The sequence below is a fragment of the Vanellus vanellus genome (assembly GCF_965231255.1).
Source record: "Vanellus vanellus genome assembly, chromosome: 22".
Taxonomy (NCBI): Eukaryota; Metazoa; Chordata; class Aves; order Charadriiformes; family Charadriidae; genus Vanellus; species Vanellus vanellus.
In genome coordinates, this window is record NC_138927.1 from 5,143,013 (window position 1) to 5,155,942 (window position 12,930).

A 12,930-nucleotide genomic window follows, 5' to 3' on the forward strand; every position below is an offset into this window, starting at 1 on the left:
CATCTTGTTTCTTTTCCAGTGTTTATATGATCCCTAATAGTCACTGAAATATCTTAGAGCGGAGCCAGGTGAATAGCCTCAGATAAAAGTTTGCAGCTAGGACAGCTCGGCAGATGAGATGTAAGGCAGACTTCATCCCATCTTACTTTTCCAGAGAGGTCTGCTCTGACCCTGTTCCAGAAGATCAACAGGGCTAACCCATATCTGAAGAAAGAGGGAGATTTGAGGAGATAAGCAGATATGATTACATGTTTAGAGGCACCTTTTTGACATCAGATGTATTTCAGTTCATGCAGCTACAGCATACCATCATGTCAGTTTGCTTCTACAGCCTGCTTCCAACTCAGCATTAGCAAGCAGAGATGCAGGGAAGAGACGTCCAAATCCAGATCCAAACAGACGTGAACTTTACTTTCATCACTCCCTGCGGTGCCCCTTCCATGCGGCTATGCCATGTTTGTCCACTGCAAACTGTCTGCTCTCTGTTTGGCAAAACAAACTTTCCTTTTACAGGCAGTCGCCTTGGTGCAGTGGCTCAGACAAAGAGAGGATGGGTTAGTGAAACACAAACACGTAGGACCAGCGGCCTCCCTTCTTGTGTGCACAGACTCACCCCGCTGGAGCCTCGGGGTCATGTGCAAAGCAGTGCATGATTTTGGGAAGGGAGCAGTCTATTTGTTTCCAAACAGTTTAGAATTTGACACAAGGTGATACCAGCCCCCTTTCCCTGCTCCATCCCACCCAATCTCTGTTTCCCCTATTTATCTGCCAAGTCTACCATAACAGTGGCCTCCTGATTATGAATAAACACTCCAGGCTACGCTGAAACAAGAGAATATGCCCAAAGGGTCTAGGTGGGGAGATCAGCCAAGCAGGAAAGCAACGCTTGTATTCCTTTTGCCTTTTGTTGGGTTTCAGTGGGTGGTTTTGCCGGCCTTTAAGCTTTGTGTTACTTGTCTTTGTTCTCTCCCCTATAACTGATTAGGCTTCCAACCTAAATATTAGCCATGCCAGATGCTGATGGCTACAGAGAAACATCACATTGTCAAAGGAGCAGAGAATCCATGGCAACCAGCAGCAGGAATTCAAAGCCACAGAATAAAGACCCCAGCCTGCAGGATTTCACAGATACCCCAGGCAGTTCACACCAGGGCTTTCATTAGCTCCGGCTCTGTGCATTGCACTCACCTCCCCATTGAAATAACCCTGATGTTCCCCAAGAGACTCTTCCCCAAGAGTAATATGGGGAAGGATCAACACTACACCCGAGGGAGCAGGACCAGTGAAGAACAGCATTTACCATGACTGCTTTCTGGGGTACAGATTTTAGCCCACAAACCAAGCCCCCTTGCCAAGGCAGAACAGCATCCCACAAAGTGGCCTTGTTACTAAATCCAAACTTCTCAGCTAAATTCTGATTTTACCCTATCTTTGCAAGTTCAATAAAAAAGCAAATCTGAAGACAATGTGACAGTACAGCCACCAGTAAGCATACTGCCACAGGCCCATTCACACAGTCAGGCAAAAATCCAGACAGAGACAGAACCGGGGAAAACAAACAAACAAACAAACAAACAAAAAGAAACATACCAAACACATGGACTAATGATGAAAAACATTGCCTAGATGCCAAGTACAACACAGTGTCGACCCATAGGCGTCAAAGACCTAGGAGACCACTAATCTCATGGCCCCTGACCTGCACTGCCTACAGGACTGAAATATTTTCTCTGGCAGGTGGATAACAACGTGGCCTCTGTCACTGGATTTCTTCAGGGGCATTTCAGCAGCACAATCAGCCCCAGGGTAGTGCAGTGTGTTAACTTAGCACAACAGCTAGATGTATCCTAGCCATCCCTCGGCTCTGTTTCACCCACAAAGACAGTGCATGAGTCCCTCTCTTCCTGGAAGCACGTGGCCTGTGCAGCACATGCATGAGATGGGCTAACCCCACCGCACTCAACCAGAGACCCTGCACAGACGCACACAACAGGGCATCTACCTGCATTTAATAAATGCAGAGCAGAGAAGTGTGTGGCGGCTCGGATGGAAAGAGAAGGGGCCATCATGAGCATCTTTGAGAAATGGCTCCCATTTCCCCAAAGGGCACTGAGAGTCCTCAGCGTGGATGCAAGGCAGTGGTGCTTAGCACCGCTCAGGAAGATGGGCTAGCCGTGCAGCTGGCTTGGGCCATACAGTGGGGAAGGTGTGGTGTGTCCCCACAGGTGGGATGGAGGAGGGTGGGGACCAGGATGATGCGCATTGTGCTGACACTCAGGGAGACAAAACCCTACCAAGCTCTTTAACTGAATCCCCCACCCCAACTCTTCTGCGGAGCTGAAACCAGTTGGAACAGTTTGCAGGCTGAACCCAAAGCGTCGTGGAGCCAGACAAACTCCAGGGTCAGGAGCTACCTGGGTAATATGCAGGGAACTCGGCAGTCTCTTGGCCCTCTTGGGTTACTCACAGCTCTTTAGGACAGACAAACCCAAGATCTGAGCTCAGTCTTTTTCCATTTTTACACCAGCCTATCTCCTCGCTTTTGAAGGTATTTATTATCACAGGAGCAGAAACTGAGGCATGGGGATTGACATTAAAATGACGTATCCAAGGCTGCTCAGTGAAGATGAGAGAACAGAACCAGACCTGAACCTCTGCTACGAAGCTCACCAGCACTGGACTGGTTCCTGCCTTTCTAGCCTGAAGGGCTCCACCAGACGATTCAGTGTTGAGTGATGTTTGGGGGACACCAGCTGGTATTGTGTTTTACCTGATAACATCATCCTTGAGGTATCCACCCACACAATCACATTTCACAAATGATTCGTGCTTTAGTGCCTTCCCTGCCTAACAAAACAAATTACAGCACAGAATTAGTTTGCAGTTCAGGAATTATGGTTGATTTTTTCCCCAAGCAGTTTATGATGTTGGATGTTTCAGTTTTGAGGTGTCCTGAGTTTCAGGGTGATCTGCCTCCAAAAGGAGAACACAAAAACCAGGCCCTGAACAGTGCCTCTGACTGAGCATCTGCTACCACCTGGCACTCCTGAAATATCGGTCTAAACTTCACTCTCTTTCTTATTTTCATTGTGGACAGATAAGGACACCTTATGTATACATGTATTCACGAACACAAACCTTCATCTCCACCAACACATAACACACACACACGCATGCATTGCATTGAAGCTCCCGGTCCTTCAAGCAACATAAGAAAGATTGCACATGATGAGAAGAGCTTCATAACTCCAAGAGCTGAGGTGCTTTCAGTTATCTTCTTTCATTTTCAGTGCTTATGGATTTCACCCCCAGCTTCCACATCCATAAACCTAGCCGCTTGCTATTTTAATTTTTAATTCTCGTATATTCGCCGACTCTAAGAGCTGTGGCTATTAAATAATAATAGAAAATATTTTATATATTTTTATAAAGTTTTACAAGACTTTGATTAAAAAAAAACAATGGTAGCAATAAAGGGATATGCAACCTTTTGCAACAAAGTGTGTTTCTTCTTTACTGCTCTTCAGGTAATCTGGTTTTAATCTAGTAATCAATTATTACGGGCTATTTGTACTGCAGCAAGGCCCAGAGGCCCTGACTGAGAACAGAGCCTGGTTTTACTCATACAACTCATAGTTTATAGAAACTATAGTTTACTCATAGTTTATAGAAACTTCTATACTCCCCTCATCACCCCCTATCAGAGGATCCTGCAGTAACACACTAAATGATGTTACATATTTCTGTGTGAACCTCAGCACTCATTTAAGAAAGCAGTAAGAGCAGAGATTAATATTAACCTCACAGGAGGTTTGCCACTTCAGAGTTAAGTGTTGAGTCTCAGGCTGCCTACGTGCTCTGAGAGCCCACAGGACAGTTCCGTCTTCCCATTTTAGGCTGGGATGTGCTAATCTCTTCCTATAGCAAACTCAGTCAGCTAACAAACTTGGCACCTGGGTTTAAGCCATCTGAAGGTGGGTGAGGTGAGTCCTCCAGCGAGTTGCCCAAGAGGATACACAAAGTGTGTGTCAGGGCAGGACACTTGACACAAGCCTCACGCGGTGCAGCTTGCTCCCCTGCCCTACCAGACTATCCTTGCCCCGTGTCTGGCAGCAGCTGTACCTTCTTCAGCTGCACTGAGGACTATCTGCAGACCTGCTGAGACACAGCCAGGGTTGGCTCTTCCCTTCTGTTTTCCTCTTTCCATCCCATCCTGGAGGGACTTTTCAGGCTGCACAGATCTCCTATAGTGTGCTTGGCTTACGTACTCTCACATATTCTCATTCAGAGTATCCTGTGAACACTGTCCCCCATGGTCAGGCAAGCCTTTTGCTTTGCTGTTTAATAATAAAAAAAATAAATATAGTATAATGTGTTTAAAACAATGTTTTTGCCAAACAAATACGATTCATCCCATTCAAGGTATAACCCTATTAATCACCACAGTTCTGGAGAGGAACATCACAGCTCAGAGAGCAAAGACAGAACAATGAAAATAAACAAAAACTTGACACAGCAGGTGGAACCAAGCACCTTGGTAAATGACACCTGCTCTTTTCCTCTGAACACTTGTGGTTATGAACACTTTGGGGACAAGGACCGTTTTTGCATCAGAGCTACCCTCACCCATACCATAATCCCAGCTACCAGCCACAACAACGTAACACCTACAGGAATAACAAAAAGCAAGCCATCACATTTTCTCATCTTCTAAGCCTTTGAACCTCGAGTATTAGCAACAGAGTCCCCACCAGAATATAATCATATGCTATATAATCAATTCCACCGATTAACGTATTTTTCAGCTGTTGCCTTCATCATCCTCGAGCACACCCTATTCAAGGATCCGAGGCACTGATCACGAGCGGTCTCCCTGCCAACCAGCTGAACTGCAGCGCTTGCAGGTGCAACGTAAGCGCAAGTGCATTGTTGGATGAATACTTTACAATGATCAACAATTTAAACAGCAGACTGAACAAAGCAGGAGTAGATCCCCATCAGTGTAACTGTCTTTATTCTACATATTTCTCTGGAATTATACCAATGTAACAATCAGTTGAAAATGTGACCAAAAGCATCGAAGCAGAGATACTATGTAAATGTTGATTTATCTCTGCTTTGAGTCTAGAGTTTATTCAGAGGGCTTTTACTCCTTTGTTGTGAATTGCATAGCAGTTATTTGATTGTTGTTTCTTTAATTTACAAATCTCTCTTTCTCTTTACATAACTTAAAAAAAAAATAAAACCCACATCTCCCTTGAAAGCGTACCTCGCTCCAGCATGGTTATCCCTTGTGTGCTTTACTGCCAGGATTTTATAAAAGGGCTTTAACTTTTCATTCACCAGGAGCATAACTCAAGTTTTAATAACACACCTTATGCATGACAAAAATTTGCTTCTGGCGATCATGGTTTCGACCACAAAACCACAACTGGGAGTAACTCCTGGTTAACTCTTTCAAGCCCACGCATTGCAAAGTTAGACATAAGTTCAATTTAGAAGACTATGGAAATTATCAGTTAGAATACTTTATAATAGGCAAAACATCTCATTCTCTCATGCCACGCTAGTCTCTTCCCGGTCCTTTCTGTGAAATTACAGTGGCAAAGGGAGAGATGAGCTTATTCTCCCTGTCATTTTGGGTGACAGCATCAGTCCACGGGGATATCACAGCTCCCTTAAAATCAGCTACATCTGGGCACACGTTCACAGCTCCGATCCATCCTCCCTGTGCTCAGCACGTCGTGGGGGCTGTACCAAGAACAATGGCTGTGTGACACACAGACACCACTGCTGCCCTTATCAGATCCTCTAAGTACTGCTCCTGAGAGCCCTTTCCTTCCACTGATGTCTACAAAGCTACACCCTGGATGACTTTGGCCTGGGTGATTAACCAGAGGTTAACAGCTACTGCAGCAGCCCCATTGCTCAGATGTTGGGCTTTAGCAGCTCTTCACAAGGTTCCTCGTCCCGTCCCTGGTGACACCTTCTTCCCTCGCAGTAAACCCAAAAGCTGAGCAGTAAACCCAAAAGCTGAACGTTTCAGCTATGCCTTTGGTACCCCGAAGTACCCAGCCCCCTTATCTCCTATCGCTGCTCCCTGTCAGCCCCTGGGGAGCTTTCGGGCAAGGTACTCCAGGCCTATTCTGCTCCTCAACAGTTTCTCCAGGAGCTGACAGTGCCTGCCCCTGCCGCTCTAACAAGGCATCAGTGGGTCAGAGGAGTTGTTACGCTCCTGATAGGTTTTTTTTCCCCAGCTGTGGGCTAGTGAACTAGGGAAATATTCAGAGAGATCTGCAATCCTCAGGTTCAATCTATTGGAAAACGTTGCACAGAGCCTTTTACCTCCGGAGGTAACAAAAGAGAGCCCCACATGGAGATCCGTCCCAAAGCCCGAGAGCAGACAGTAACCTCTGCATTCTGATCAGTCTTTGGAGTTGAGATCTGAATCACAAAAGGGATGCTGCTCCCATCAATTTCCCCTTTCTCATGGGAAAGGCACAGGGGTTAACAGTCCGTTAGTAAGAGAAGAGTCAAGCAACCATGTAATTCATCAGGTAACATAATGCCCCAGTCCATAATTAGTAATACATCAATCTAATTCTGCAACACACCGTGTACGCACACACAAACACTCCGTAACATTTTCAGAGTAAACCACATGGCCTGAATCTTAAGTTTAAAAAGCATCAAGTATATGTTACCCAAAGAGTTCAGAAAGGAAAAAGTTAAGTCACCGATTCTTAATCGATCCAAGCATACAGATCCCAGTATTCACATAAAATAATAATTACTGCTGCACCTTTTCAGGCTTCTTAATTATTAAGAGATTAGCTGTCACAACGCCTCTGTCAGGCTTGTAAACACATACAGGTATGTGGTTTTCTTTCAAAATACACCTTCTGAAGCACCATTTCTCTACACAGATGGACATATCATAGAACCATAGAATGGTTTGGGTTTGAAGGGACCTTAAAGACCACCTCTTCCCACTCCCCCTGCCATGGGCAGGGACACCTTCCACTAGACCAGGTTGCTCAAAGCCCCGTCCAACCTGGCCTTGAAAAACATATTGCTTTATATATTTTATTATACACGCTTATTTCATATAGGGCTATATACCTAGATAGCTTTTTAAGACTGGATTGACAGCAGCATCACTACCATTGTTCAATATTCCTCCAGCCTTTTCTACACGATGTCATACCAATACGACATTTGTTTGCTTTTATTCCAGAGGCGCGAGGCATGGTATGCTGTGCAAATGCATACCATCAGTATCCAAAGTCCAAAATTTTTTGGAGGACTCAAGATTAGAAGCAAGAGTTATACAGAATCAACAAAATGTTAAGTGCTTTTCCTTGTTATGTTTTTTTTTTTTTTTTTTAAAGAATATAATCTTGATAGAATAATTACTTGATAGAATCATAATGTGAATACATTTACTTTAAAAAAAAAAAACAACAAACAAACAAAAAAAAAACCCCAAACCAAAAAAGGAACACCACACAACAACCCCCATCCTGAAAAAACTAGAAACTCATCCAAAATTGGTAAGTACTTTGGAAGATATTTTCTAAAAAAAACCCCAACAAACCACAGATTCACTGTAGCCTACGTTAGATTTTGTTGGATGGAGGCAGAACAGACTCGCCTCTAGACAGAAACCCTACGTGTCAAATTTTAATCTGGAGGAAAAAAAAAAAAAAAGAAAAAAAAGGATCCTGATTTTAAACAACTTTTAATAATAACACTAAGAAGTGATTCCTCCTAAAAGCAGCAACAGGTTAGTGAGGAAGAGAAAGTCTGAAAAAAGCTCTCATCCCATTCTTTTACTTCCACTTGCAAACAGCTGGACAGCCGGATTAACCCAAGGACTCCAATTCATTCTGACCCAAAGCACTTAACGAGCCTCAGAAGAAACACTCACCCTTTAGAGAGAGAAGTGGGTAAAGAGGAAAAAAACCCTTTACTTACTCAAGTTCATTAGACATATTTCCCCACAGTTTCCAAATCTTCGCAGACAGTAAATTCCGATGACTTCTCTCTTCTAGTACCTGCTAAAGACAGACATTGCCTGTGAAGTGTTTGATTTATGTTGAGGTTTCCCGTACAGGTATTTTGCTGACAGGTCGGCTGGCAGGCGGGGGATTGGCTGCCGGCACAGGTGCCCTGGGACAGGTACACCCAGGCAGGTGCAGCCGTAACCCTCTGCCTGCCGGCCCTGAGGACAGCGGGGAGAGGGAGGTGGGTGGGGAAGGAGGGGAAACCCCTCAGGGGGAAAAAAGGTAGGATGAAGGAGTGGAATCAGTTATTCATCTCTGTGATAATTAGTTTCAGTTTGGTGGCCGTGTTCCACGTACTGCGATGCCAAAAAGCTGTCATTTTTATGAATCTGGAGGTTGATTTGTCCTTTGCTGTTTCTTTATATATAAATATACAGACAAGAATACATACATATATATAAAGGAATAAATTAGGGAAGAAGAAAAGCGTCTTAGTTTCCCCTCATGCCTATATGGTAATAGTACTGACGGGCTAACCCCTTTCTTTTCTTTTCTCACCTTCTCTTAGCTGCTCACCCTAGAAAGTCTCCATAGGTGTTGGTTTTTTTCTCTTAAAAAAATAACGTTAACCCCCCTAACTTTAGATGCCAAGACATGCAGCAGATATACTGACTCAGGGGATCTTTGCATTACACTGTGTATGTAAGGAAAACAGGTCTGCGGGATAACCTTTTTCCGTACCATTCATGCACGTTATCCTGCCTTCTGCAGCGCAGACAAGAGCGTTACTCCAGCACACACGGGGCGGCAGTGGGAAGCCCAGACACACACCGTTTGGGAACCGGCTGCAGGAATACCACCCAGGCAATAGCTCTGTAGCAACTCACCTGTAAACGGGGAAAAGATTTATGCAATAGAACAAAACTCATCATGGATTCAAGCACTCCTGTTGGATGGTTTCTGTCATCCGTGTTGCAATGAGGAGGCAAAGGATGGGCTCAGCAGGTGACTCACGTTGACTGGATTTGGAAGGCAGAAGAGGATTTTATGAGACAAGTTCGTACAAGCCTTAAAACAAAGGGAAAAAGAAAGGCTTCCACCACTCGTTCTCACTCCCCATCACTGTCTCACTCACTGGATCTGTCCCACTCAGTGCCCTGCACCAGCAGGTGAATACAAGAAAGCTTGTAAGTCTCCCTTCACATAACAGTAAGTGCAGCTCTCCCGACTTGGTGACAAATGGCCTTACCAGCCCACTCAGGCAGCAACAAGGCATGTCTACACAGGTAGATGTGAAGACAGAGCATATTAATTTGGGTACAACACCCTTCCAACACATCTCTATGGCTTCTGGCTCAGAGCATGGCCAGCGCAGGGAGCGGGACGAATGACCACGGTGCATCTGCACTGGCTGATAAGGACGCGCTGGGCTGAGCTTTGCCTGACCCAGCCAGCAACTATTGCCCTCCCCTCTGCTATGCAAACTCCTGCCTGCCAGGGGTCTAGGGATGGGACAAAGTCTGCTTTCTGGGAATTGAAAACCAAAGGTCTGGAGCAACGCAAACTCCATTGAGGATCACTGGAGAGCACCAGCTGCCAAGACCTTGCACAGCAGAGGACAGCAATACCCAAAAATCAGCTGAATGAGGGCTGATGATCAGAATCAGTGCCACAGCAGAGAGCATGCAGTGGTGAGAGTACAAAAAAAAAGAAAAGAAAATAACATGTATGCCTTATCCAGCCAAGGAAAGCACAAATCTTATGCAGTGGTGGCATCAGTTGATCAATATTCTGATTATACCTTTAAATTAAGAAAACCTTGCCCAGTTCATGATGACCAGAGCTGTACTCCTGGGTACTTGTCCTTTACCTGGATCCAGGCAGAGAGTATTTCCCTGACTCTGGATAGTGCAAAGAGCAGCAACATCCCCTTAGGGGATTTCCAAGTTTCTTCTAACCTTTCAGTGAGACTTACCAGATTCCAGCAAGAAGAGTGAAGATGGAGAAAACACCAGCTGAGCCAGTCCATGCAGGGGATTGGCAGGGCACGGGGTTCTGACCTCCGCAGGAAAAAGCCTGTGTCAAAGAAAAGAGAAGGAGAAATGCGTCTGGCACAGCTGAGCAGCTTTGCCTTAGTGAAAGGTGCACTGTGGGCCTCAGTGCCAGCATGGCCAGGCCAAATCCACCTCTGGATGGAAACGTTCAGGTTTTCTGACTTGGCCTTTTGCACAACAGCAGGGATGACGCTGTCTGCTGCTCTATGATAGGAGACAGGAGAAAAATTAAGCCACTGGACCCTTCTGCCTGCCTGGAGCCAAGCTCTGTAACCAGTGTGCTGCTGAAAAAGCCTTCTTCCTACCTTTGGGGGTTTAAGCTGTCCCCTGCTGCACTCACAGCTCCTGCACCACAGCTTGAGTGGAAGTGGGGCCAGCCAGGGCCAGCCTGGGCTTACCAGAATTTTGGTCCTGCCTGCCCATCACCGGCGAGGCTACATGTCCTGTCCTGCTTCGGTGTGTCTGGAGTCTGCCTGAGAAGCCCCAAGGTCCCTTTCAGAAGCTGGGAAGGACTGGCAGAAAGGACAGAAACACAGATTCTCCTTTGAACAAATTCACTGGGACTCCAAAAAGACATCTGTGACTGTCTCTCTTAGTTTTACTAATTCTGTTTTTAAGCATTAAGGTTCTTCTTAGCTTTGCTGCCACTGATCCAGGACCTCCTCTTTTTCCTGCAAGGATCTTTTTGCAATGGCGGAATGAGAGACTTTGCCAGCTAGGAAGATGCGTGCTCGTTCTCACATACAGTCTTATTTCTTATGCAATTAGCTATGCGCCTACCCGCAGCCTCCAGGAATTATGGCGCCTCAGTAAAATCACTCACAGCAGAAACAGCCCCTTTGTGTAAGCACCATGGGGCCCGTACACATGTCTGTCTTTATGGTAACATCAGCTTGAGTTTGCTCTCTCAGACACCTTTCCAAGGTCAGATGAAAACGTTACCAACTCCCTATCACCCATCTTCCCACAGACAGGACCCTCGCAGCCTCCCCTGAGTTAGGTTTACGCTGTTGCCAGTGAAGGAGGATCAGGAGCACCCCAGCACCCACACACCAGCCTAGGTGTGAGGTGTCCTGGTGGAAAGCAGGGGCGGCCGGCACTGCCTGGGTACCATGCTGCCTCCAACACCCGCCAGCTCCTGCCAGACGGGACCACCCTTGCCCTGCCTCTTCCATTCTCTTGGGCACCTTGTCTTTTTTGTGATAATGTATGTTTTATGGCACCTGAGAGGCCTCCAGGCCTGGACGCCTAGACAATCCCTTTGACTATGATTTCAGTATTTTTAATTATTATTTTCTCTTTTTTTTTCATTTATACTCCACCCTCCAAGAGTATCTGGTGAGGGGGTGGGTTAGAAGAAAGAGACCAAGAGATACATTCTCTATGCACAAAACCCTCCCACTTCCCTTCCACTCCCCTGTTAAATATACCTTGGAACAAAAGCCCTTTATGATGCTCTAAAAATAAAGCACACAGCAGTCAAGACAAACTGCAAAGTTTAAAAGAGAGGGCCAAATTTTGCTCACAGCTACACCCTCTCTAAGGCAACAGGGTTGCACTTGTGTTTGGATTGTTAAATCCTCTTTAAACATCCAGGGGCAGACTGTGATTAGCTGCATTTCGTTAGCAAGAGATCAGCAGCTCCATGATTGAGGACAACATCACTCATCGGGTCTCCAGCCCTCAGATGCCACTGCCATGTCAGGAGCCAGCTGGGTCTGCATCTGGAGGAGCTGCTCAAGGTGCAGCACGGCCCTGTGCCCGTGCCGCCCTGATGCTCCTATTTCTCCCTCCACCACCGATTTGCGGTGTGACCTCGGATAAGTCATTTCACACTCCCTGTTCCCAGTCTGGCTTCTTTTCTGTATAACTTGTAAGAAACTTCAAAGCAAGGGCTTTTATCCCTTTAGGATACACAGCTTTTCCCACTGACAGCTGTCAAACATCCTTTCCAGTTGTCCTGTGATGTGCCAGGAATTTCAGCTGTCTTTGACCAAAGGTTATTAAAACACTTCAACAATTAATACGCAGTAAGAGGAAGCAGCCTGAAGCAGGTTAAAGCGCGCTGTTCTCCAAAGGGAGATGTGGCTGCTTCAGGTGCTTTTCCAGCAAAAAATACAGCTTGTGCCATAAAGTTTGTAGAAACCTTTGATATCCAGACCAGACACTCTTTCCCAGTGAGACTCCCTCTGCCTCCCAGAGCCTCTTCCTTGGGAAGGCAGAACAAAAACCTGAATTGGAACCTCCCTGGGCTGCAACTCTTCATCTGGCAGGACTGCCCTTTTGCTCTGTTTGTACAACACATAGCACAACAGACGCTACAGAAGTCACTCTATAGCCCTATTGTCATAGTAATAACGAGGAAAAGGAAAAAAAGAATTTGGCCTTCTGCAGCGAGCGAGAGAGACAAACCCTTCACTGACCCTTTCCCAGCAGTCATTTTCCAGTTAGGTGAATACCTCTATCTGTAGGGTATCTGGGAAGCCGTCTGGCTCTGCTGGATCCTGGTACCTCTGAACAACATGACCCGATGCTTAAATGTGTTTTTAATAGAGTCAGGCCAGTTTGTTATTATCTGTTGTAGCCCAGGGGGCTATAGGAAAATTCCTGTTGTCTTTATCTAGTTCTACCAGTTTTTACACAGTAACAAGTTTGGGTTGCAAACAACTGACCCAACTAACAGTCTTGGGGGCAGCCACCTCCAGTTTAAATAAACAAACATGACCCACGTCTCAGCCAGCTTCTCTCTCTGGAAGAAGCTTCACTTTATCTCAGCTACAGAAGGATCCAAGTGCCATGGATCCTTGGAAAAAGCCATGTGAGGCAGCTGTGAGGACTGAAGTCCTACAGGGTCTGCAAAGCTGCAGCAA

At 45.9% G+C, this 12,930-nt stretch overlaps 1 protein-coding gene across 1 annotated transcript in view; it reads right to left on the bottom strand.

The window, feature by feature from the left end:
• Nucleotides 1–8,130, bottom strand: part of GRHL3 (grainyhead like transcription factor 3) — a gene marked incomplete at its 3' end in the record, with an annotated part of 28,607 nt that extends 20,477 nt beyond the window's left edge. Inside the window, exon 1 of the mRNA XM_082494003.1 lies at nt 7,978–8,130. Within this exon, the coding sequence (XP_082350129.1) occupies nt 7,978–7,994 (17 nt within the window). The 5' untranslated portion in view covers nt 7,995–8,130. The remainder of the gene's footprint in view (nt 1–7,977) is intronic.
• Between the last annotated feature and the right edge of the window lie 4,800 nt (nt 8,131–12,930).